The 25,724-nt window shown below is 37.8% G+C and overlaps 1 protein-coding gene across 1 annotated transcript in view; it reads right to left on the reverse strand.

Moving 5' to 3' along the window:
• Nucleotides 1-726: 726 nt before the first annotated feature.
• The window catches only part of LOC114645907 (alpha-1,3-mannosyl-glycoprotein 4-beta-N-acetylglucosaminyltransferase C-like), a 32,451-nt gene continuing 7,453 nt past the window's right edge, over nucleotides 727-25,724 (reverse strand). The window contains exons 3-4 of the mRNA XM_028793822.2: nucleotides 12,569-12,683; nucleotides 727-2,650 (exon numbers count right to left, since the gene is read on the reverse strand). Coding sequence (XP_028649655.1) covers nucleotides 2,019-2,650; nucleotides 12,569-12,683 — 747 coding nt within the window. The 3' untranslated portion in view covers nucleotides 727-2,018. The remainder of the gene's footprint in view (nucleotides 2,651-12,568; nucleotides 12,684-25,724) is intronic.

Consider the following 25,724-nt stretch of genomic DNA (forward strand, 5'->3'; position numbering starts at 1 on the left):
TCCATGACATCATATTCTATGTTTACACTAAACTGTACATCTGTAAATTACAAATGCAAAATACTGTACCTTTTACAACTTATAGTTTTCATATTATACACTCTTTTATATTGCCCTCAAGAGGTAGTCATGAAGCATAATGCTACCACCATTAAACAATCCAAAGCTGAGCCATAGTAAGCCCTTGTTACTTGACATGGACATCCATCTTATTCTCAAATTTGAAGGCCATTTCAAGTGTATTTTATAATATCTTAATTTTTATAAACATGGACACACAAACACACAGGCACCATCTTAGAGTTCTTTAATTTGAGCATCATATACAATAAATATGTGTTTTAAAATAATCTATAAAAAATATATCTCCAAAATATATACAGTGTGAATGTGTTTGAAAAGCAATCATCATTGCTCAACCTGCAATAATAAAAGGCATCTTCCATTTTAGTGACACTTTACCATGATTCTTATGCAATTGTTTAAAATGACAGAACTCCAACTGACACAGTAAGTTGCTTAAAATATTTTCCCAACCCTCAACACCATAATACAAGTGGAAAATTCACTGTGCATACTAAAACAATGTACACAACAAAATGAACAAAGATAGATAGATAGATAGATAGATAGATAGATAGATAGATAGATAGATAGATAGATAGATAGATAGATAGATAGATAGATAGATAGATAGATACTTTATTAATATCAAGGGGAAATTCACATACTCCAGCAGCAGCTGAAAAGGCTGCCACTCTCGGCGGTGCCTGAGTCATATGATGACAAAGGCACAAGTTTCTCAGAAAACTGCCAGATAGTGCCAAATTATTGTAAAAGACAAATTATACTTAATTTTAAATAAATGACACACTGCCATTTTTCTATTATATTCATAGTTTCCATGGATCATTTACTTGCCCTTTTTTAGTCCTTTATACTCAGTCACATTGTTTTGGACTTGCTGGCAGGACCAATGAATAATTCAAAAGTTTAACAAAAACTGCATAAAATCATTTATTGCATACCAAAATACCACATTACAATGTTTTCCATTGCTTTCTTGAATGTCCTGAGTTAATTATGTACCATATCTGCTAAATGAGAGGGGTGTTTCAACTTTCAAATGACTCCACTTTACACCTTTTGTATTTTGTAATTTGGCAGCCCGATATAATTTCTTTATCAACTACATAAAATCTGAAAGTGTAAGATCTGCCCTTTAAAATGACACATAGGCCATAGGTCTTCCATAATGAATATGTATTCTTATTTGAAAACAGTAAAAGCAAAAAAAGAAAAATCTGTTTTTTGAGTTGCTTCAAAACAGTTAAAACCAGGCACATTTGTAGATATTTTATAACAGTTTTTTCTGGGTGTTCCTGACAAATTCGCTGACATTTTTATAGTGTTTTGAAGCTTATTCCAACACATATGGAAATAAGAATAACATTCAAAGTGCAATGTTCGGTAAAAATTTTATTGAATTGTGCAGCTTATTCTACTGTAACATACTGTAACATGTACAACATTACTGATTCTCTATCTGTAAAAAGTCTGATGGAGATATGTCTGATCTTTATTTTGAAGGGTAGAACATGAATACTGAGTGAAGGATGATAAGGTTCTAGCCAGTTAAATCAAAGTAGCAGAAAACAGACAAAAATGAGGCTGCATTTAAAGGGTTAAGGACTTTACTGCAATACTGTTGATATTGTAACAAAACAAATCATTCTCCAAAGTGCTTACCCAATTCTGGGTCACTGGGAGCCAAAGCTCATTCTTGGAGCATTGTGCACGAGACAGCAAACAGCCCTGGACAGGCCATCAGTCCCACAGTGCATATTTCAGAATGTGGTAGGGAAAGGTGACATTCTTGGAGGATAACCTAGACAGACACAGGGAGAATAAAGCAAACTCCACGTAGCAACAACCAGTTATGATCTTCAAACCCAGGATCCTTGGAGTGGCAATGCTGTCTATTGCATTACCGGCATTGCTATTGTGTCTTTTAAAAATTACCAAAATACTTGAGGTATAGCAATTATATCCTTTTGTTGAACTCTAGTCTTCTGAAACTGAAGTAACAAGTCTGGAAGTGACATCTTGTCATAAAACAGCAACAGGAATCGTGCCAGCTGTGAACAGTCATAGTTGTGATAAAGTTTTCCAACTTGGCCAGGATAAGTAAGGTGAAGAGAAACCCACTGACCTTTATTCATTTTTGCAATATGTGCTTTCACTCTATTGAAGCAGTTCTTCATACACCTAAGGTTGTCTTCTAGAATGATCACATATTTAGAAAGGTTTGAGATAAAATTTATTAGGAAAGCAAAATCCACATTTTCTTGGACACTGGGGAGACTGTTTTCTTGGTCTTTGTTGAAATCCACTTGTTTAAGGGGAGGGTATGCACTCTTAGCTGCCTGAATGGTAACTAGTCTGCCAGCAGCAATGTGAATGCTGAAGTAGGTCTTAATTTTTTCTTCTATGCTCAAAACCCAAGCATAGTCAGCATCAGCTAAGTAGATTATTACAAGAATTTCATCCAGATTTATAGGACTTGATTCATCAAAGATGGATTGAATGATTGCTAAAGAATTTGCTTTATCCTTATTTTTCTTGACTCGTATTCCTACTGCAAAGCATTCTGTAATTGAAAAAATATATATATATTTAAAATATTATTTTAACTGTTGGTTAATTTTTTTGTGTGACAGCTGTAACAATTACATTGACCATAATGTCTGCTAATCCGTTAAATTGATAATTACCTTCAAATTTTACTTATTTACCTTTAAAAATAAAGGCAATCCACTCAACCGTACAGGTTTCTACTTCTTACAGTCAGGTCCTTAGTATTTGGACAGTAAGTCAGTTTTCATAATTTTGGCTCTATATACTACCACAATGGATTTGAAGCAAAGCGATCAAGATGTGATTGAAGTATAGGCTGTCAGCTTTAATTCAAGGGGTTTAACAAAAATATTGAATGAGCTGTTTAGAAAAGACGACATTTTTAAACATGGCCCCCTTATTTTCAGGGGCTCAAAATATTTAGACAAACTAACATAATCCTAAATATAATGATGATTTTTGGTTGAATATCCTTTGCAATCAATGACTGCCTGTAGTTTGGAACCCATGGTCATCACCAAGTGCTGGGTTTGCACCGAAGTGATTCTTTGCCAGGCCTTTACTGCAGCTGTCTTCAGTTGCTGCTTGTTCGTTGGACTTTCTGACATCCATTTTGCATTCAGCAGGTGAAATGCATGTCTAATTGGGACGAGGTCAGTGGATTGACTTGGCCATTAAAGAATATTCCACTTCTTTGCTTTGAAAGGCACTTGGTTTGTTTTCACAGTATGTTTTGGCTCATTGTCCATCTGTACGGTGAAGCATTGTCCTATCAGTTTTGCAGCATTTGGCTGAATCTGAGCAGATAGTGTAGCCCTGTACATTTCAGAATTAATCCTGCTACTTCTGCGAGCAGTTATACTGTATCATCAATAAACACTAGCGACTGACTTCCATTCACAGCTGTGCATGATCATGACATAAAACTGCTTCCAACATGTTTCATAGAAGATGTGGTATTCATTGGATCATGAGCCATTTATCCTCTTCTCCACCCTCTTCTCTTTCCAACATTCTGGTATGTATTGATCTTAGCTTCCTCTGTCCAAACACAATTGTTCCACAACTGGACAGGCTTTTAAAAAATGTTTAATCTGTCCTTCCTCTGTTTGAGGTTTACCAATGATTGCATCTTGTGGTAAACCCTCTGTCTTTACGCTCATGAACTCTTTTCTTGACTCTTGACTGTAGACTTTGGCAATGATAAGCCTATTTCCTGGAGATTGTTCTTGGTTTGACTAAATGTCATGAAGGAGTTCTTCTTAATCAAGGACAGAATTTTGCACTCATCCAGCACAGTTTGGTTTTCCAGGCCTTCTGGTGTTGCTGAGCTCACCAGTGTGTTCCTTCTCTTTAAGAATGTACCAAATGTTAGTTTGACTACTCCTTGTGTTTCTGGTGTCTCTCTAAAGGGTTTGTTTTGTTTTCTTAGCCTAATAGATAGATAGATAGATAGATAGATAGATAGATAGATAGATAGATAGATAGATAGATAGATAGATAGATAGATAGATAGATAGATAGATAGATAGATAGATAGATAGATAGATACTTTATTAATCCCCAAGGGGAAATTCACATACTCCAACAGCAGCATACTGATAAAAAACAATATTAATTAAAGAGTGATAAAAACACAGTGCAAGTTAAAAAGTGCAAGATGGAGAGTGAGAGGCAGTTATAACAGTCAATAACTTTGTATAATGTTACCGTTTACCCCCCCAGGTGGTATTGAAGAGTCGCATAGTGTGGGGGAGGAATGATCTCCTAAGTTTGTCAGTGGAGCAGGACATTGACAGCAGTCTGTCGCTGAAGCTCCTCCTCTGTCTGGAGATGATACTGTTCAGTGGATGCAGTGGATTCTTCATGATTGACAGGAGCCTGCTCAGTGCCCGCCACTCTGCAACAGATGTCAAACTGTCCAGCTCCATGCCTAAAATAGAGCCTGCCTTCCTCACCAGTTTGCCAGGCGTGAGGCGTCCTTCTTCTTTATGCTGCCTCCCCAGCACACCACCGTGTAGAAGAGGGCGCTCACCGCAACCGTCTGATAGAATATCTGCAGCATCTTATTGCAGATGTTGAAAGACGCCAGCCTTCTAAGGAAGTATAGTCGGCTCTGTCCTCTCTTGCACAGAGCATCAGTGCAGTGGCAGTCCAGTCCAGTTTATCATCCAGCTGCACTCCCAGGTATTTATAGGTCTGTACCCCCTGCACACAGTCACCTCTGATAATCACAGGGTCCGTGAGAGGTCTGGGCCTCCTAAAATCCACCACCAGCTCTTTGGTTTTGCTGGTGTTCAGGTGTAGGTGGTTTGAGTCGCACCATTTAACAAAGTCCTTGATTAGGTTTCTATTCTCCTCCTGCTCACTCTTGATGCAGCCCACGATAGCAGTGTCATCAGTGAACTTTTGCACGTGGCAGGACTCTGAGTTGTATTGGAAGTCCGATATATATAGGCTGAACAGGACCGGAGAAAGTACAGTCCCCTGCGGTGCTCCTGTGCTGCTGACCACAATGTCAGACCTGTAGTTCCCGAGACACACATAGTAAGGTCTGTCTGTAAGATAGTTCACGATCCATGCCACCAGGTATTAATCTACTCCCATCTCTGTCAGCTTGTCCCTAAGGAGCAGAGGTTGGATGGTGTTGAAGGTGCTAGAGAAGTCCAGAAACACAATTCTTACAGCACCACTGCCTCTGTCCAAGTGTGAGAGGGATTGGTGTAGCATGTAGATGATGGCATCCTCTGCTCCCACCTTCTCCTGGTATGCGAACTGCAGAGGGTTGAGGGCGTGGCGGACCTGTGGCCTCAGGTGGTGAAGCAGCAGTGGCTCCATGGTCCTCATCACATGTGACATCAGGGCGACAGGCCTGAAGTCATTCAGCTCACTAGGACGTGATACCTTTGGGACCGGGGTGATGCAATATGTTTTCCAAAGCCTCGGGACTCTCCCCTGTTCCAGGCTCAGGTTGAAGATGCACTGTAGAGGACTCCCTAGCTCCAATGCACAGGCCTTCAACAGTCATGGCGATACTCCATCTGGACCCACTGCTTTGCTGGCATGAAGTCTCCTCAGCTCTCTGTTTACCTGGGCTGTTGTCATTGTGGGTGGGGGAAAACTCTCTCCTATGCTGGTATCAGCAGAAGGATGGGTGGAGGATGCAGTACTCTGAGGTAAGAGTGAGAGTGGGTTAGGGTGGTCAAACCTGCTAAAAAAGTTGTTCATCAGGTTTGCTTTCTCCCTGTCTCTCTCGATGGAGGCACCCCGATTCAAGCTGCAGCCAGTGATGATCTTCATCCCATCCCACATTTCCTTCATGCTGTTATTCTGCATCTTTTGCTCCAGCTTTCTCACTGTACTGCTCCTTCACCGCCCTGAGCTGGACTCAGAGTTCCTTCTGCACGCACTTGAGCTCATGCATATCACTGCCTTTGGACAGTTTTTACTTACATGGGCAGCTCTGCGCACCTCATATTGAGAGTTCACGGTGACAGCTTCCAAATGCAAATTCCACACTTGGCATCAATTACAGACCTTTTACTTGCTTCATAGTTAATGAAATAATGAGGGAACGACTCCAATCTGTCTATGGAACAGCTTGTCAGTCAAATGTCCAAATACTTTTGAGCCCTTGGAAAGGGCAGGGCTATGCAGAAAAATGGCTACCATTCCTAAAAACCTTATACGATATTTTTGGTAAACCCCTTAAATGAAAGCTGAAAGTCTATACTTCAATCATGTATTGATTTTTTTCTTTTAAAATCCATTGTGGTGGTGTGCAGAGCTAGATTTTAAATTAATTGCAAGCTGTAAATAAAATGTATGGACTTGTTGGAAGTACAGTAGTGAACAAAATAGCATTCTGCATTGTGAGAAAGAAGTAAACCTTGGATGGAAGTTTTATGAGTTCATTGCCAAACATAACATCTAATTTATGGGCAGATTTGGCAAAACAAAGAGTTAAGCCCAATAAGTTCAAAGCTGAGAGTATCTTGTTACTCTTTGCAGGATTTCATCCTAGGAAAATAAATACTATTTTTTCATGATTAAGGACATGTAGATACACAATGGTTCTTTTTATAAATTGAAATAATTAATGGCAAAACAGGAGACTCATCATTAGATTGGATTAAGAATTAGAGATGAATGTCTTATTTAAACAAGTGAAAGTGGACACAATGTTTACAAACATGATTTCCTAAAGAAAAGGAGGCCATATTTGATTTAAGGCAGCAAACTTAAACTTTTGGCTTTATGCTTGCTTAGAGGTTCTGAGAAACGGAAAACTAAAAATACGGATGTTGTTTCCTGTTTATTAGGTGAAGAGGCTCACAGACTTATCAATCTCTTAGACATCCTCACAATGGCTTGCCTTTTTCCTCCTAGTAAACATTTGCCACTACACCCCTGACTCTAGCTACAATTCCTTCTGTGTTGCCATATACCTTTCATTGGAATAATTCACTGTCAAGACCATCCCTGCTTTTTTAAACAATTACATAGTTAGGCCTAAATCTAGCAATACCACACTGTTATGTTCAAAATCACTCCCACTACCACAGTGATTCTTGCTCTCTTTAGGAGGTCTTCTGTGAAACTTTAGGCTGTACAACATAATCCTGCTGGTGTTCTTCACCTTGACAAACCTCTTGCCAGCCTGATATAGTAGAACCTCTGGTCATGAACGTTTTCAAACACGTACATATTGGGTTACGATCAAAAAGTTTGCCAAAATTTTGCATCTGTTCCTGACCACACGCTCTGGTGGTGAACACAAACACTGGCGGCCAGTTTCCCTACGCGCGTTTGTACGTGCCAATGATTTCTCATTCTCCATTTCCCATTTTCTTTTGTTTGCATATACAGTGCCTAACAAAGCAGCTGATGTTGCAAAAGGAGTTACAATGTTAACCAAGCAGAGGCTTCAAGTGCTGGAAGAGGTGGAAAAACTGTTGCTAGTGTGGTTGAACGAGAAGCAACTTGCAGGGGATAGCGTAAGCAACGCGATCATATGCAAGAAAGCCAGGAAGATTCATGGAGATTTGTTGAAAAAAAATCCTTCTTCGAGGTGAGGAATTTAAAGCCAGTAGAGGATGGTTTGAAAAGTTTCGCAAGGGAAGTTACATTTAATTTTTTTTCCCTGTGCTTAAAACTGATAAAGAAAGTGTTTACAGTGAATGGCTTGTAAGGGTCTAGCACGTATTCTTACAATGTTAGTTTTTTCTGTTGTTTAAGGTTTTCTCAGTGTTATTAATGTTTTTACATTTAGTTTATTATTACACTGTGCATTCTATGATTTAATTAACTATTTTTGTGCTTAAAGAATATATATTTACATACAGTTCGTACGGTCCGGAACGGATTAATTGTATTTACATTCAATCTTATGGGGAAATTATGTACCAAATCAGGTCGCGTCCAGAGTTTTGGAACGAATTACGATCGTGACTAGCGTTACCACTGTATATCTTTTTAGTATTTATTGTCTGGATGCTACATTCACTACTTAAGTTTTTAATTAAGTTTTTTTATTCTATCAATGGGTCATAGGGTGCCGGGGCCTCATTTGTAAAGCTTTGCATGGATTTGAGCGTAAAAAAAAAAAAACAGGAAACTGCGTAAGCCAATAAAAAAATCACATTTTTAAAACCTTGTGTATGCACATTTCTACACAATATGCCATTTATAATTCACAGTCACCTTGTAACTATAGGTATGGGAACACACCTTGACCACTGCCCTGAAACATCCATATATGGAGCATGCTATTCAACCTCATGAATATGCAATCACAATGCTGCAGAACTTCTTTGACTGGTAGAGCAGCTCCCTCCTGAGCCGCCGCCGACTGCATTCAAGATTATCTTACTGGGCTCTGCAAGTGACAGCGTAAGATCATGTGTGGTATTAAAGTGCCTCATCTCTTTGCTCTGGGGGTCCAGGAAAGGTGTAAGGCAGCATCATGCAAGAAGGTAGCCACTACCACCTGGCACAAGAAATGATGTGATTGCAATTACAATGAATAATACAGGCCATACGAAACACTGAGGGTTCAGCCAGTTACGTTGCCAACAAGCCAGCCACCTCTTATGTTACCATCATGTGCCCTTGTGTGCAGCAAAGTGCTTGGATTACATTAGGAAAACTATACCTTTTTTCAAATTGCCTTTCTATGTTGTGTCACACACGTGTGTTTAGGAGACAGCTAAAGGGCTTAAATACAGGTAGTTCCATGCCAGACCGGGGGGGGGGGCGGAGTACACTAATTTTCCCTCTCGATCTTTTGCAGACCATTCTAGGGAAATCCCACCCGGCTCTGGAGCAGCCACTGACGTCACTTCTGGTTCCAGTCGGGATGACATCACTTCCGCTACTGGCCTTTAAAGCTGCCATCTTGCTACCTGGAAGTCAGTTCTGTTTTGGACTCGGTTGAATGAACATGTCTCTGTTTTTTGATAGCTTTTGCAGCCATAATCGATTAAATGGGTGGCTGCCCCAAACCTTCTCGATGTCTTTTGGTCGTTTTTCTGGCAGTTGGCACAAACTTTTTTTTTTTTTTTGCATGTAGACCCACATCATATGAAAACTGGGTATAGCCCCTAACAGGCTGGCTAATGGCTTCTAGTACAGCAGGCATGATGGAGAAAAGTTTGGATCAGATACTGCTGATCTGTTGGCCAGTTCCCTGAGAAATGACCATTATTAGCCAATATAAACTGACAAAAAGAAAACAAAAATTCCAGGAGCAAATACATAGTGTTGGCTTGCTTAACATGGAACTAAAATACATTCTGTGCATCATATTCATTGTTTCTTAGATGAAATATATTTGATATATCAATTAACTTTTTAATAATGGCTCAGTGATATAATTTACTATACATGGGAAAGTTGTTGTGTACCTGGTTTGGCTGCATTTCCCTACTTTACAAAGGGTGTTGTCTTTTCCCAATCTCTCCCAAAGTGGATCAGAGTTGCCTTAAATTTTCACACATTCTCACATCAATTGTTTTATTTACAAATCCTGAATATGCACATTTCGAGCCTGTTTTTGTGTGTATGCAAGTGTTACAAATGAGGCCCTTGGAGTCTATCTCAGGAGCATCAAGCACAGGACAGAATTCAAATCTGAACAGGGCAACAATTCAATGCTATCAACTTTCCCTAAGAAAACCTGTATTGACAAAGGGAGAATATGCAAATTCTACACAGACAGTGCGCTAACTGTGAAGAAACAGTGCTCACCATTGTTCTATCAACCATGCTACCTTTATCTTTACATTCATATATTAAAATTTTTTTTAACATAATTAATCTAATTTAATATTTTAAATAGTTTAATTTTCCATAGTATAGCAGTTTATAAGACATTAAGACACACTATGGAAAAGGCAGAGCAGCCTTTACCAGACTTCAGCCCTTCTGGCTTTCAATCATTTAGTTATATAACAGGATGAAATGTTACCAAAGCATTGTTCTTTCTGTTCTCTTATATGGCTCAGAATGTTGGTGTATCACCCAATATGATACAAACAAAATCTCATGTTTTCATAACAATTGCCTGAGAAGATTCATGAAAATCCACTGACCAGTGGAGACTCTGCAGTATCACCAAATTGGAAAACCTGATGAACATACTGAAGAAACAACAATTGAGGTGGCTAGGACATGTGTGGCACATGACATCTGAATACCCAACAAAGGTAACAATGACTTGGGCTCCGAAAGGAAAAAGAAAATGAGGAAGACAGAGAAAGACATGGAGATCCACCATGAATGAACAGCTGAAGATGGCCAGATTCACCTGGAGAACTACACTGAAGACAGCCCAAGACAAAGAGCAATGGCAGTGTTATGTGCAAGCCTTACATGCCACTAGACAAAAACAAGATAAGTTAATTCACACCATCATATTTTTGCTATTAAAATCTATTTTTAAAAGTATATTAAACAATGTTATGCATGCAAGTATGATGTCTTATAGAGAGCAGACATAAGGCAGTCCAGCCTGAAGGCAACTAATGTAATCCCTGCTCCACCTAAGCTCCATTCCTTTAGGATTTTGGATCTTAAAGTCCAGGAAGCGGATGTTAGCCTTGACCAGGTGCTGCGCAGGATTCATTGTTAGCCAGAAAGACACATACAATTGGGTACCTCTGGAAATGGATTACTCTTGGCAAACCATCAATAAATGGGGATTTCCAAGTGGGACTCCATTCCTCTTTAAAAATTGTGTTCTCTTTTACACCAACTGTTAATTTTTTATTTATTCAGTTCTGGGTTGTGGTGGATAAGGGACCATTCTGCTGGCACCAGCCAAAAAGGAAGAAACTACCCCTAGATGGGATTCCAGTCCATTGTGAGGTACACTCAATATTCACTCATACTGGGCCAATTTCACCACATGACATAATACACACATCTTTGGATATGTGAGGAAAACTGAAGTTAAAATTTCCCTGAGATAAAACTGAGCAAACACATAGAGAACATGTCAGCTACTCACAGAGAGTAAATGAGACTACATTTAAACCTCATCACATATGAAACAACAGTATTAATGACTGAGCCCTATATTAACCATAATTTATAATAACAGGCACTACTTCTAAATCATATATACCAGGTGCAGGGAGTTATCAGTCTTTCCAAAGCAGGGCACATTCTAACACTCACCACTCATACAGGGCCCATTTATATAGTCACCAGTCAGACCAAATACACATATGGGAGAGAAGCTGTAGTTTCTGGAGAAGACCCATACAAGCAGTAACCGGATTGAGTATACAAATATATTTATATGATGCCCTTTAATAGAATAGTTATTAACTTTAATAGTTAATAGAAGTTAGTCTTTGAATATTACAGCAAACACCCAAAAAATTAAAAGTGACATGCATACTTTTAAAATATAAATACTTTTAGAAAAAATGTCTTTTCCATTCACTGGAAAAAAAGTTTTCTTTCCCTGTGAAAGCTTTAAAGGGTATAAAGGAAGTTTAGATAAAAAGTAGCAGCTCACTGCCTTTGATTATTTAAGGTTGAGTCATCTATGATTACAGTTCTGTATGAATCCTATAAAATAAGAAATAAATGCTTTAGCTCCCTCTCTTTTGGGATAATGGCAAGTAGGCCATTATTTCACACTCTTTTCTGTAAAATCTGAAACAAAAGGACGCTGTTAGACTATAGCTTCTCTTTCTCCTTGTTGCAGTGATGAATTCATTATATCTCTTAAAGCAGTCATTATCTGATGTACAGTGAAGCCCAGTATTGCTTCAAGTAAAAACAAATGTTGTTTTCAACATCTGCCAATTTGTTTTTTTTATTTAGTAATTGATGCCAAGCATTCCTTGCTAATGCAGTATCACTTTCAGTTCCTAAGCACAGGCTCATATTTTGTAATGAGTCTATCCTTTCCAAATTTCATTTTGTACAATTATTTTAATGCTTAAATGACATTCCTTTGTTTCTTGAGCATGCTTTTGTGTAATGATTTGACATGCAATGAATATAAAGTCTAATTGGTAAAAGCAGTTAATTTTTCACAATTACAATTAATATTACAAGAAAACAGTAATTAATTGAAACCTATTGAAATGGAAACCCGATTTAGTAAGAGCATATAAAGCAAGTTATGATTTTTTTGCTCAGTTATCCATTTTGTGAATGAATTGACAAGTTGTGCTGTAAACATTATAAGCAGACTCACAAAATGTGTTAGTCATTGTGATGTAAAATCCTTTAAATATTTGTCTAAACACCAAATGTAAAACCTGACACATTTCACATTAGAATGAAAATGATAATATACAAATATGACCTACTTATCTTAACAGTGTCCAATTTGCATTGCCAGCACAAGCAGTGAGTATGAACACCTCATTATAAATTAGTACTTCTGAAAAGAATCGGTAAGGATACTTACTTTTGGTTAAAAATGATGACCCCACCAGGTACCGATAAGGAACTTGCAATGGAAGATAAATTGCCTCCTTTAAGAATGATGTCTGATCCTGCCATTTTCTATAAAAATCTGTTATCTGAAAAAAAAATCATTTTTGAACTGGTGCTTCTATTTGCTGCTGTTAAAACAAATGTATTCCCATGTTTACCTTGTATTGTAGTATATACATCATTATAAGTATTCTTGAAGAGTCTACTGGAAAAATAAAACTATTAAAACAAACTGATTAAATGGGGTTTTGCTCTTCTTCTTCTTTTTTGACCTCATGAGGTGATTCTAGTGTGATTTGTTACATTTTAGGATATTAAACAGCCTTTCTGATATCCAAAATGATTTGCATATATACTGTAGTATATAAAACTAACTATTAAAATAACCAACACCTATCCATTTTTTAAATAAATAAATTCAGTCATGCATTTTGTATCCCAATTATCCGAGCAACCCAGAGTGCAGCCTTAGACCTGATACTAATTTATCACAGTATACAGAGAATTATATGTTTCTCAATGATATACCTTCATCCACTTCTTTACCTTGATCACTTGTTTTTGTTTTTTTTTTCACCTATGGATTACCCTTTTCTCTTAAACCAGCTAGGAGGTACAATTTCTTGAATGAATTAATTTTTTTGCATTAGAGGTATAAAATTGTAAAAGCCTCTTAAACTACATAAAATTCCTTTAATATTTAAAAATTAATTAAGAAATCAAATATATATATATAAGCAGAAAACAAGCAGGAGTTGAGAGGAAACAAAATTGGCAAGCCTGAAAGCATGCAACACTAATATAAACAGGAATGCAACAAAACAATATCTTTAAATGAAAGACAGAAATCAAGAAACCAAAAATCATAACAAAATTAAAAATAGAAAGCCAAAGAACAAAAGATAAGCTCAGTTCTGAAGGAGCATTATGTGGGCTGCTTGGTCTTAAAAGGCACTGTGGGTGGTTCCCCAGCTCCACACAAAAAATACAAGGAAAATAATTTTAAGTATTAAATGCAACAAAACTGACATCATACTGACATTACATCTAATGTAATCATTAATAAACCAAATTTTCATCGATACATCGACCATATAAAAGAAAACAAAAATATATGTGTGAAAGTAGGATATTTAGGGTGAAGGTTTCTCTGGTGGGACGGAGGTAGGGAGGAAGGCATATTTAAATAAGTGAATGGGTGAGCCCATTGGACTGAGGATGTTGAGATTCTGGCACCAAAAAAGCAAAAATAAATGAGGCCTTCATACATACAGAAAACAGGACATAATCCTCAGGGGAGCCTGACCATATGGCTAAGGCATATAAAGCCCCTAACAAAGTAAATAGAAATGTCCCAAATTATATCAAGAATTTTAAAAAAAAGTCTTACCATTGAGAGCAAAAGTGTAAAATTCTGGCTATAGGATAATTGCATGATAAGTTTCTTTATGCAAGAGGGTTTTATTTAACAAAAGCCAAAAAATGGAGACAGACAGCAAAAAAGAGTCACCCAAAAGGCAAGTCCTAATCCCCAAACCAAAGTCAAAATCCAGGGGTAATGCAAAAATTACAAACCAGAATATCAGAGAAAAAGCAATACTTAAAGAAATCAACTGCAAGGTTCAATACACTTACAGTATGTACAATAATACATTAAACATATCTAAAAAATAATAAATGAAGAAAACAATATTAATTGCAACTATTGCAACAAATGAACAGTACTGATACATGAAGAAAAAGAAAAGGAAAATCAATATAAACTTAAGCTAGGAAAGGAACCCAAGCCAAAATATAACAGTAGAATGCACTGTACAACCTGTACAAACAGGCCCAGAGTGATTTTCTTTTTTCTTTTTTTTATACAGTATTGTGCCTCCTTTAGTCCATTGTGTTCTATCTGGATTTATACCATCCTTGTCTTTATGTTTTCATTTGTTTTCTTTTTTACATGTTTTGCCTGCATGATGTTTTGAGTGTCATTAAGAAGAGCCCCTTGAGTCACAATATATGTAGTAAGTACTACACATTTATATTGACTAACAGAATGCTTTACTTTAGGAGAGTTGTCTTAAATAATAACCAGCATACAATGAACACAAATCAATACATATGACTAGCACAAAATTCATTTGGATAAATTTGCTAAAGAAAAGAGGCCCTTCAGCCTAACCTGCCTTTTCAGTCTCTACTTGTGGTGTTCTAAGGTGGCTAAAAACAGGGTGTTGTCCTAGAAAGAACAATTCAAAAGAATCAGGAAAGTAAGATAGCAAATGTAGCATAGCAAATGACAGGGAAACACATGGCGAAAAAAACAAAGTAGCAAAGAAAAGATTTGCCTTAAAATAGACAGGTCTCTCCTTAAAAGTACAGTTATCAGAAAGCAATGAGCAGAGCCCAGAGGATTTGAGCAAAGACAGATTTGAGACCTAGCAAAAACTTCATAACCAAGAGGTCAAAAATAACTCCCAACCAACACCAAAACCAAAAATTCCAAAACTCAGTCATTTTATTAAACGCTTAAAAACAGGAGATTGAAAGCACAAGGCAAACACAGAAAAAGAAATGTGACAAGTTTTTAAGGAAATCCAAAAATGTTGGCGTCAACTAATCAGTGGCAGATGTTACACATTTGTGATGCCCCCTGCTTTTGAACCCCTGCATGGATTAAGCTGTGGGTATCTTGTAGTCCATGACTGACTGAAAACCAGTAGTCAGTGAGAGACACCAACAAAGTTTAAGGTGCAAAATTCAACATTATGCACTTATACAAAACACAGTTAAATAGCAATGAGTAGTAATTACCTGCAGTTGAATTCAGGAAAGACTGAGGTACTAATTGTTGCTCCTCCTGTTCTTCATTCTGAGATTAGCTTAAAATGATCTTCTGTCTCTCCTGTTATTAAGGCGAGTTTACGTAACCTGGGGGTTATTTTTAACCTTGCTTGATGCATATGTAAGAACAGTCAACCGCTTGTGTTTCTTTCATTTAAGAAATCTTTCTAAACTAAGAAATGCTGTTTCAAAGTCAGAATTGGAGATGCTTGTTCATTTTTTTATTTCCTCATGACTTGATTTCTGTAATGCTCTCTTTACGGGTTTGAGCAAGTCCTCTCTCTCACATCTTCAGTTAGTCCAGAATGCAGCTGCCAGGCTCCTAACTCGCGCTAGTCGGAGTGGTCATATCACTCCCATTCTGCACACACTGCACTGGCTCCCAGTGTTTTATAGAATTCATTTTAAAGTTTTCGTACTTACTTTCAGAGCTTTCCATGGACAAGCTCCTGAGTACCTAACCAGTCTGTTCCAATGCTATACAGCTTGTCGGACTCTTAGATCTGGGCATCAGGGCCTTCTAGTTGTCCCACGGACTCGGCTAAAAACCCGTGGAGATTGTGCCTTTCAGTCTGTGGCACCGAGACTATGGAATAGCCTGCCTTGTGGTCTGCATGCAGCTGAGTCTGTTGATTCTTTTAAGAAATAACTGAAAACATTTCTTTTTAAACAGGCTTTTAATCAGTGCAGAGTAATTCCTGTTTGTTTATTTATTATTTTTATTGGTTTTGCTTATGCTTTGTTTTAACTGTTGTATTTGTATTGTATTTGCTGTTCAGTACTCTGTGACCTTGTGCCTGTGAAGGGCACTATATAAATAAGCTACTAAGCAACTAATTAACTAAATGACCAGAAACCTCTGCAAAAGGAGTAAAGAAGATGGTGGTGCCCTATAGAATACCAGTAAAAATAATAGAAAAAACCTTTTTTCACCTGTCTCCAATGTAGTATTATCTTCTGCACTAATGGTAACTTATACTGTTCTCTTTGTGAAGAAATACTTTTAAACACTGACCATTATTTTAACTGTGCAACTATGTTGTTTTGAAGAATTCACATTAAACTAATAGCTGGTATCACTACCACTACAATTTCTCTTATGATTTTAAATGCTTCTATACTATCAATCCTCAATTGCTTAGTTTGAAAAAAAATTCAGCTTTTCAGTCATTCTCAGTCATAGCCTATGAATGGTGGTCCTGGTCTCAGTCTGTTAATTATTCTTTGTACTTTGTATTGCAATTATGTATTTATTCTGGAATAAGCTTCAACAAGTACATTTTACAGCTTGAGTAAGACCCCCTTTGGTGTGTACTCAACAGAATGTGATGTGTAGCCCAATATTAGTCGTCTTAGTTGGTTCTGTTCAATGTCTGGATATTGACTGCTAAGTTTAGCTCTTTCAAGTCTGAGACCTCTTTTGTGTGTCTACTATAATGCTTCCTATCTGTTAAAGCTTATGTATGCAGTATTCTTAATACATTTTTTATGCTATGTATCTGACTAAGTTTGAATTTTATCATAGTCCTCATGTCATTTTTTTTGCTATTAAATGCAAAAAATTACATAATTAGCATATTCTTATCTAGATCTTTGATATAAAAAGATCAGGCACTGAACCCTGTGAGCGCCATTTTAAAATTAGCTAATTACAAAAACATTTGTTGTACCAACTTGTACTCCTTGCATTTATACCTATTTCATATCTTTTGAATTTTCACTTCTTTTTTTACAAAATCTCAGTTTACTACCTCATCAAAATCTTTATAAAAGTTGAGATACATCATAGAGTATGCATCCTTCAAATGATATTTGTTGCTTCCTTTTCAAATTCTAGGATGGTTGTGAAATATGTTGTTTCTGTCTAAACCTAAGGTGACTTTTCACTAATAAACCAGTAGTTGATTATCTGCCTCAGATAGGGAAAAAGGCAGAGTGAGGTGATTTGTAAAGGACCAAAAGATGGGAGCGGCAGATAATGCGGTCAAAAAGACAAAGCAAAGGTAACAAATAAATGGAGTCAAAATGGAACTAAAACGACTAACCGGAAACATAACCAAAATCAAAGTCATAGTAAACAAGCAAAAAGTGATTTAGTCCTGAAAAACATTCAAACAAACTGACATGATATTCAGCTTTCTGCTATCATGTGATGACAATGAGATTGTGTTGCTATGCAAACAAAATGGCTGCCGGTAAAAATATGTGTTTCATATTGTGGCAAAACAAAATGGGGGGCAAAAAATAATAATAAATGATAGAACTGATTTCAGATAACAAAATTAACAATAATAATGTATTACAACAGTCTCAGAACTAATCTTCTTATATAATATGCTACTGTGGCTGTCCGTTTGTCTGTCCAGGATTTTAAATCACCTGTAGCTCGCAAACCGTTTGACCTATTGACCTGAAATTTGGTACACATATACTACGTGACGTCTAATATCCATGTTCGGGGTGATGATTGACCTCCAAGGTTTTCCTCTTTTTAGAATCAACTCTCGGCAGTGGCCAGCAGGGCAGCCGTGCAGTGCATGCGTACGGGCGCCATTCTCATTCCCTTCGCCGTCACTTCCCCATCCTCTTTATATCTTAAATCATTCTTGAGGCAGATTGAAGACTTAAGTGCCAGCTTAAGTGAAATATTAAAGAAAACTTACTACGTAATTGCAACACAAACACTAACTTAATCAGTTTTAACGTGAAAAGATGCTGACAAAAGAAGAGAAGAAGCAGGCCGCTAGTGTGGAGAAAAGAAGAGCTGCTCGGGAAGCAGCAAGCGCATCAACCTCTGAGCAAACAAATGCTAAATGTACAGAGAAAGAGGATGAAAACTAGGAATGCTCAAGTCACATGTATTCACTGCACACTATCGTGCAGTGCGCCATTACTGGTATTTCTTTAAAACACTGGAGTAAATCATTACATTGATATACGGAATTTTTCCAGATTTTCTCCGTAATAATAATTTTCACTAATTATCCTGTGATACATGTTTGAATGTAATTTTTCATGCAAAAAAATAGATACATTGAATAAGTTACTAAACAATACAGTGGACAGTACCATTTTGATGACCTTCAAACTTTGACTTCATATTTTTTTTTGAAAGTTGGGATTTCCTAGTTTGTTTAGGCTTTATGCGTAAACTCTTGTTAAGCTATTATTTTAGAAAACGTCTGGTATGAATACATCACTCATTCAAAATCATGACAAGAAAAATCATGTGCAGTATCATAATGCTAAAAGCAATTATTTTGGCATTTATTTCAAAGATCGTTTCAATTAAACTAAATTATGCTAATGATTCCACTATACGCATGGTATGTCAGCTAAGCAAAAGCATCTGCCAACACTGAGAAATTTTAGAACAAGACCAAATTGCATTGGCTACAAATAAGAAGGAGTTCTAGATGAAAATGAATCAAAGTAAGAAAATCTCTAAAGTAAGATCTGACACAAAAGAAAGCATTAGCAATACATCAGTATTTTGTCTTTAGGACAGAGAATATTGGTCAGATATTGTGTGCAGTTTGCTTTTCCGTTGAGGCCTCAAGTTGAGGCAAGATGACAAATTTGTTCCACCATTTAAAACAGCACCACACACCACTACATGATGAATGTTTGGCAAAATGGTCATTTGAAAAATTATCTCCTAAACCCAGCAAGTAAGCCAACATCAATCTTTGATGTGTTTCTGGGTGCAAAGCTTTATAAGACAAGTTTCTCTAGGTCCAAAGAAATAAATTAATGACGCCATCAGCTTCTATATCACACACAGTTCATCACACTGAAATTCTTGTGAAGGTACACAGGCCAGACAGGCCACCACACCAGACAAGTACTTTACAAATATAACATTGTTCTTTTAGGAGGTAATCACTTCAGCACTGCCCTGGAGTAATTTATCAGCCATCATGCAATACTAGTCTCTTGAATCCCATCTGAACCTAAAAGTCTCTTCACTGTTTGATATGCAGTAAAGAAAAGATAAAGCATGCAAAAGAAATTAAAATACATTATGTATCAAATAATGTCACAATCTCATTTAAGTTTTAGTCTGTATGAAACAAATCTAGAGAATGTTTCCTTTATTTTCAAAAACAAGACAAGAAATGAATAGCACACTGGTGCAGAGGTTAGTGCCGCCACTTTATTAAGTTTGCAGTGGGGAGTTCGCAGATTGTCCTGGGCTGTTTCCTGCTTTGCATCAAGTGCTGCCAGGATGGGCTCCAGTCCCTCGTAACCCGAAAATGGATTAAGGGAGCTTGAGAATGTTATTTTATACAATCAGCATAACCCACTTGCTTTTCTAGAGTTGCCTTCCAATATATGTACTGTACTCCAAGTACAATGAAATCATGACATGGGTAGAAAGTGGTACAGTCAACACAGCTACTGGAGTGGTAAAGAGATGCTCTACGTTTTGCTGGTATTTATATTTTCATTCTAACAATTATTATTTGATCTAGCTAGCTAGATAGGTATGACAGTCTATTTGAGATTACAGTGATTCAGGAGTTTAGTACAATAAAAGATCAGCCCCTTAAAATTATGGAACTTCTTTTCATTAATTTGTTGGACAGATTGTGTTCCTTCATCTGATGCCCACTACCTCAGGAAACCACATATTGATTTTAACTGGTCCCTCTTGAGTTTTCTGTATCCCAGATCACTTCTGTAGGGAAGAATAATTGAGTGATTTAATTGTTTTCATTGCATTTGGCATTTTGATAAGGTTTCCAGTTTATTCTGCTTATTTTTCCCTGTTGATGGGGATTGCCAGCCTTTAGGCTTATATCAAGGTAACTGAAGCACATTTTTTGTAACAAACAGAATAATACAATTTGTTGATTACACAATGTAAGGATTATAGAAATCAGAAAACTGCTTATGCATATATTAACATTAAAAAGGGCATGCAAGATGGACAAACATATAACACAGAAGAGGCTGTTCTAGGTTATTTAGAGGTTTTCATTTAGTATTTGTCTCTTGGAATTTGAGTGTGATGTCACCCTCATCTCACTTTTCCTTTAATGCAGTTGTTGTTAAACTTTTTATCTCGTGACCCCATTTTGCATTTTTTGTATCTTCGAGACTCATGATAGCAGCCAATAGTCACCCCTGCCTTTGATTCCCTGTCTGAGAATTACAGATGCAGGTCATAGCGGAACAAGAACTTTCCCATTTTCCTTTCCCATTCAGCACAATTGTGAATCAGGACTCTTCACAACCCAAATTCAGACAACACACGACCCAAATTGGGTCACGACCCATTGTTTCAGAACCTATACTCTAATGCAGTGCCATAATTGAAACAGGGCTAGACCGTTAGTTTGTCACTCAAGGGTCTTTTATCTTCGAATTAGTTAAAAGCTAGTAAAAACTGAGATGTTTATCTGCCCAAATTATTCATGACCTTGTCACATGTGTTTACTATCTACTTGGTGTTCTAATGTATCTTTGCACAGGTACAGCAGTTTTATAATACCAGGCCTTCAAAAGAGATGTCCAATACTCTCTTGAAAACATTGACTTGTGATAGAGTCCACTCTTCATTTTTACCATAGTCTTTTGTTCATGTTCATGATGTGGCATAATCTTCCTCACCTCAATCTGAGCATTAGCCCCTTTGCATTGTCCTCTGCAAGCTCATGGGTACTCTAGATAAAATTCCATTCTTGAAGTAAGGCTTCTTCTCTGAAATTATTCCAGTCTCTAGGACACAGCAAAACCTTTGAAGAATCCTGTCCCCTAAGCAGCATCATTCTCACACGGGAGTTTAGAGGGATTTTAAAATGCTGAGCTCTATGACCTTTAAATACTGTAGAATAGATTTCATGCCCAGAAACAATGGGTGAGCTTCCTTGTTCCAAAGAGAATGAAGACATGCATGCATGTAGTTTTTAGAAGAAGATACATCCTGTGTTCCTGGATCAGAGTCCCTTTCCAACTAAAGGCCCATGCCTGCATATACTGTACATGCAAGAGTATTTCCACCAGAGCAAGTAAGACTTCAGCCTATGGTGACAGGTGTTATGTTAGGCCGTTTTCTTTAAGTTATTCTGTATTTATTTACAGTTTTCTTTGGCCATTTTCTTCTTTTCCTGTGGTTTTGAAACCTGTGGAACTTAGTTTCACTTTCATTTTTTACTTTTGTTTTGGAGCGGCACGGTGGCGCAGTGGTAGCGCTGCGGCCTCGCAGTAAGGAGACCTGGGTTCGCTTCCTGGATCTTCCCTGCATGGAGTTTGCCTGTTCTCCCTGTGTCTGTGTGGGTTTCCTCTGGGTGCTCCGGTTTCCTCCCACAGTCTAAAGACATGCAGGTTAGGTATATTGGCGATCCTAAATTGTCCCGTGTGTGTGTGTGTGTGTCCTACGGTGGGCTTGTGCCCTGCCTGGGATTTGTTCCTGCCTTGCGCCATGTGTTGGCAGACCCTGTGTTAGGATATAGCGGGTTGGAAAATGACTGACTGACTTTTGTTTTGATTTGAGGTTTATTATTTTACAATCATATTTTGTATTTACTGTGATGCCATCTTAGTTTTCCTATGGGCACTGTCATTTTGTGCACTTTTTCCTATGACTATGGACCCCTGCTTGTCATAAGGTAAGGATTTCATCTCCTGGTTCTTTTTCAACTTTTGTCTGTGGAAGAACAACAGGTTTAAGATGTATGCCATTTCAAGCACATTTTTTGTCTTCTAAAGTAAAAGGAAAAAGTGCTTGAAACTGTTAAACTAGAACATCCTGACTACACTTGTGCCAGCACAAGCTAAGTTAGAAAATGAGATCGTATATAACATTTAACTTTGTGCTTTGCTCTCTGCTAACAGTTTACATATGAGAAGTCTTATTTCTTATACTTAGGACTTTCAACATATTTAACTAATTTGGGTTATCAAGTAATACCTAATTCAGCATTGTGTTTCTGGAGTATACTGTTTATCTAAAACTAATTGGTGAAGTTTAAATATATATTCAAATGTACTTTGTAAATGAAGCCGTCTTCCATAATGTTTTGAGCAAGGCATGTGACGGCTCGTCCTGTAGGTGTAAGTAAAGGACAGCCATGTTTGAGTTTCAAATATAATGATGGCACAAGACTCTTCTTGCAACAGTGAAGAGGTGTAGTTCCTCTTTGATTATTAGAGAAATGAAGAAAGCAAGCTGACCGAAGGTTTTGTAACATTAGAGCTACAAAACAACTTAGCCACACAGTGCCACATTCTCCTAGAATGCAGAAGGGGGAATGGCAGCTGGCCTTCTGCATCTCTGTCAGTTCTGTGGATTTAGCAGGGAATGCCTTGTATGCCTTTGAAAGCAAAGCAATATATGCAATGCCCACTTTGTCATACACACTACAATCCTTTAATGTAGTAATAGAACCACAATATAACATTTCTTTCTTTTTGGGCAGTGATGATGTACTCCATCATTTACAGTGCATCCGGAAAGTATTCACAGCACATCACTTTTTCCACATTTTGTTATGTTACAGCCTTATTCCAAAATGGATTTTTTTTTCCTCAGACTTCTGCACACAACACCCCATAATGACAACGTGAAAAAAGTTTACTTGAGGTTTTTGCAAATTTATTAAAAATAAAAAAACTGAGAAATCCTATGTACATAAGTATTCACAGCCTTTGCTCAATACTTTGTCGATGCACCTTTGGCAGCAATTACAGCCTCAAGTCTTGTTGAATATGATGCCACAAGCTTGGCATGCCTATCCTTGGCCAGTTTCGCCCATTCCTCTTTGCAGCACCTCTCAAGCTCCATCAGGTTGGATGGGAAGCGTCGGTGCACAGCCATTTTAAGATCTCTCCAGAGATGTTCAATCGGATTCAAGTCTGGGCTCTGGCTGGGCCACTCAAGGACATTCATAGAGTTGTCCTGAAGCCACTCCTTTGATATCTTGGCTGTGTGCTTAGGGTTGTTGTCCTGCTGAAAGATGAACTGTCGCCCCAGTCTGAGGTCAAGAGCGCTCTGGAGCAGGTTTTCATCCAGGATGTCTCTGTACATTGCTGCAGTCATTTTTCCCTTTATTCTGACTAGTCTCCCAGTTCCTGCTGCTGAAAAACATTCCCACAGCATGATGCTGCCACCACCATGCTTCACTGTAGGGATGGTGCCTGGTTTCCTCCAAACATGACGCCTGGCATTCCCACCAAAGAGTTCAATCTTTGTCTCATCAGACCAGAGAATTTTCTTTCTCGTGGTCTGAGAGTCCTTCAGGTGCCTTTTGGCAAACTCCAGGTGGGCTGCCATGTGCCTTTTACTAAGGAGTGGCTTCCGTCTGGCCACTCTACCAACAGGCCTGATTGGTGGATTGCTGCAGAGATGGTTGTCCTTCTGGAAGGTTCTCCTCTCTATACAGAGGACCTCTGGAGTTCTGACAGAGTGACCATCGGGTTCTTGGTCACCTCCCTGACTAAGGCCCTTCTCCCCCGATCGCTCAGTTTAGATGGCTGGCCAGCTCTAGGAAGAGTCCTGGTGGTTTCGAACTTCTTCCACTTACGGATGATGGAGGCCACTGTGCTCATTGGGACCTTCAAAGCAGCACAAATTTTTCTGTAACCTTCCCCAGATATGTGCCTCGAGACAATCCTGTCTCGGAGGTGTACAGACAATTGCTTTGACTTCATGCTTGGTTTGTGCTCTGACATGAACTGTCAACTGTGGGACCTTATATAGACAGGTGTGTGCCTTTCCAAATCATGTCCGGTCAACTGAATTTACCACAGGTGGACTCCAATTAAGCTGCAGAAACATCTCAAGGATAATCAGGGGAAACAGGATGCCCCTGAGCTCAATTTCGAGCTTCACAGCAAAGGCTGTGCATACTTATGTACATGTGCTTTCTCAATTTTTTTATTTTTAATAAATTTGCAAAAACCTCAAGTAAACGTTTTTCACATTGTCATTATGGGGTGCTGTGTGTAGAATTCTGAGGAAGAAAATGAATTTAATCCATTTTGGAATAAGGCTGTAACATAACAAAATGTGAAAAAAGTGATGCGCTGTGAATACTTTCCGGATGCACCGTATAGCGTAGTTTTATTTTAGACATTGACATGAGTTAATTTTGGAAATCTACCTTGCTTTTCTATGAACCTTGTTGTTGAGAACTACTTGGTGTCACAATCTAATAGCCATGCTTAAGAAGGAAGAAAGTTACAGTATCAGTGTGAATTTATTCATCCATTTTTTTATCTTCTTCTTTAAGTCAGGGCTGACGGAAACCTAAGTTTGTTTCAGCACCAACAGAGACAAGCTAATAACTTGCCCTTATCAAAGTAGTTTTTTCAGATCAGCAGAAACTTCAAACTTATTTTCACAATGCCAAAGATTATGGTAATGTCCTTTCACATCGAAAATATATAGTAAAGAAGAGAGATGATCTTTACACAGTGACAGATGGCAAACAGTTGCTTTTTCCTGCAACAGTACATGAATTTCCTCCTGGAGCTGTCAACTGCCAGGTTTAATGGAACACCCAATAAATCTCTCTCTGTGACAGTAATGGAATTTGTTAGAGGTTAATTCTCTTTATTGTTGTTGTTCTATTTCACCCTAAATACACAGTGCAGTTATGTTTGTGGATGACCTTAAGTAATTGTGATCATTTTGAAAGTTTCTGTATATTACACATACTTGAAAAGGTCTACGGACCAAATGAAATAAATTTTACCAGAACAAAAAACATGTAGTGGTAGGGTGAACATTTACTACTCCCTGGAAAATGACCACAGGATAAATATGTTAGTGTTAGGGCATAAGGGAAATGTTTATTATTTGGGCACACTTTAAGATCCTTAGTCATAGTCGAGGGCCTTTAGCATTACAGCGCTGGATAGCCAGGGTCTTATATCACAGGTGTACCTAATGCTTTATGTACTCTTTTTACAGAAGGTTCAAATTTACTGTACTGTCATACATCAAATAATTTATTAATTGTACAACATGCTTCCTCCAGGGTAAATGGGTGGCACATTGGTTAGCATAGTCATTACATGAATCCAGGATTTTGGGTTTGAATAATGCACATGATCACTATATTTCTGGAGTTTACATGTTTCCACCATGTCTGCTTGAATTATTTTCTACATATTCTTGTTTTACTCACTATTTGTAAACACATGTACCTGAGGTTAATAGACAATTCTGCACTGGTGTGTGTTTCCCTGAAAACACTGATTATATCGTGCTCTGGTTGGTTTGTATTTATTGTGTAGCTCTTCCCTGAATGAATCCTGTTTATTACAATGTCTCATTCCATGAC

The sequence above is a fragment of the Erpetoichthys calabaricus genome, chromosome 2 (genome assembly GCF_900747795.2).
Source record: "Erpetoichthys calabaricus chromosome 2, fErpCal1.3, whole genome shotgun sequence".
Classification (NCBI taxonomy): domain Eukaryota; kingdom Metazoa; phylum Chordata; class Cladistia; order Polypteriformes; family Polypteridae; genus Erpetoichthys; species Erpetoichthys calabaricus.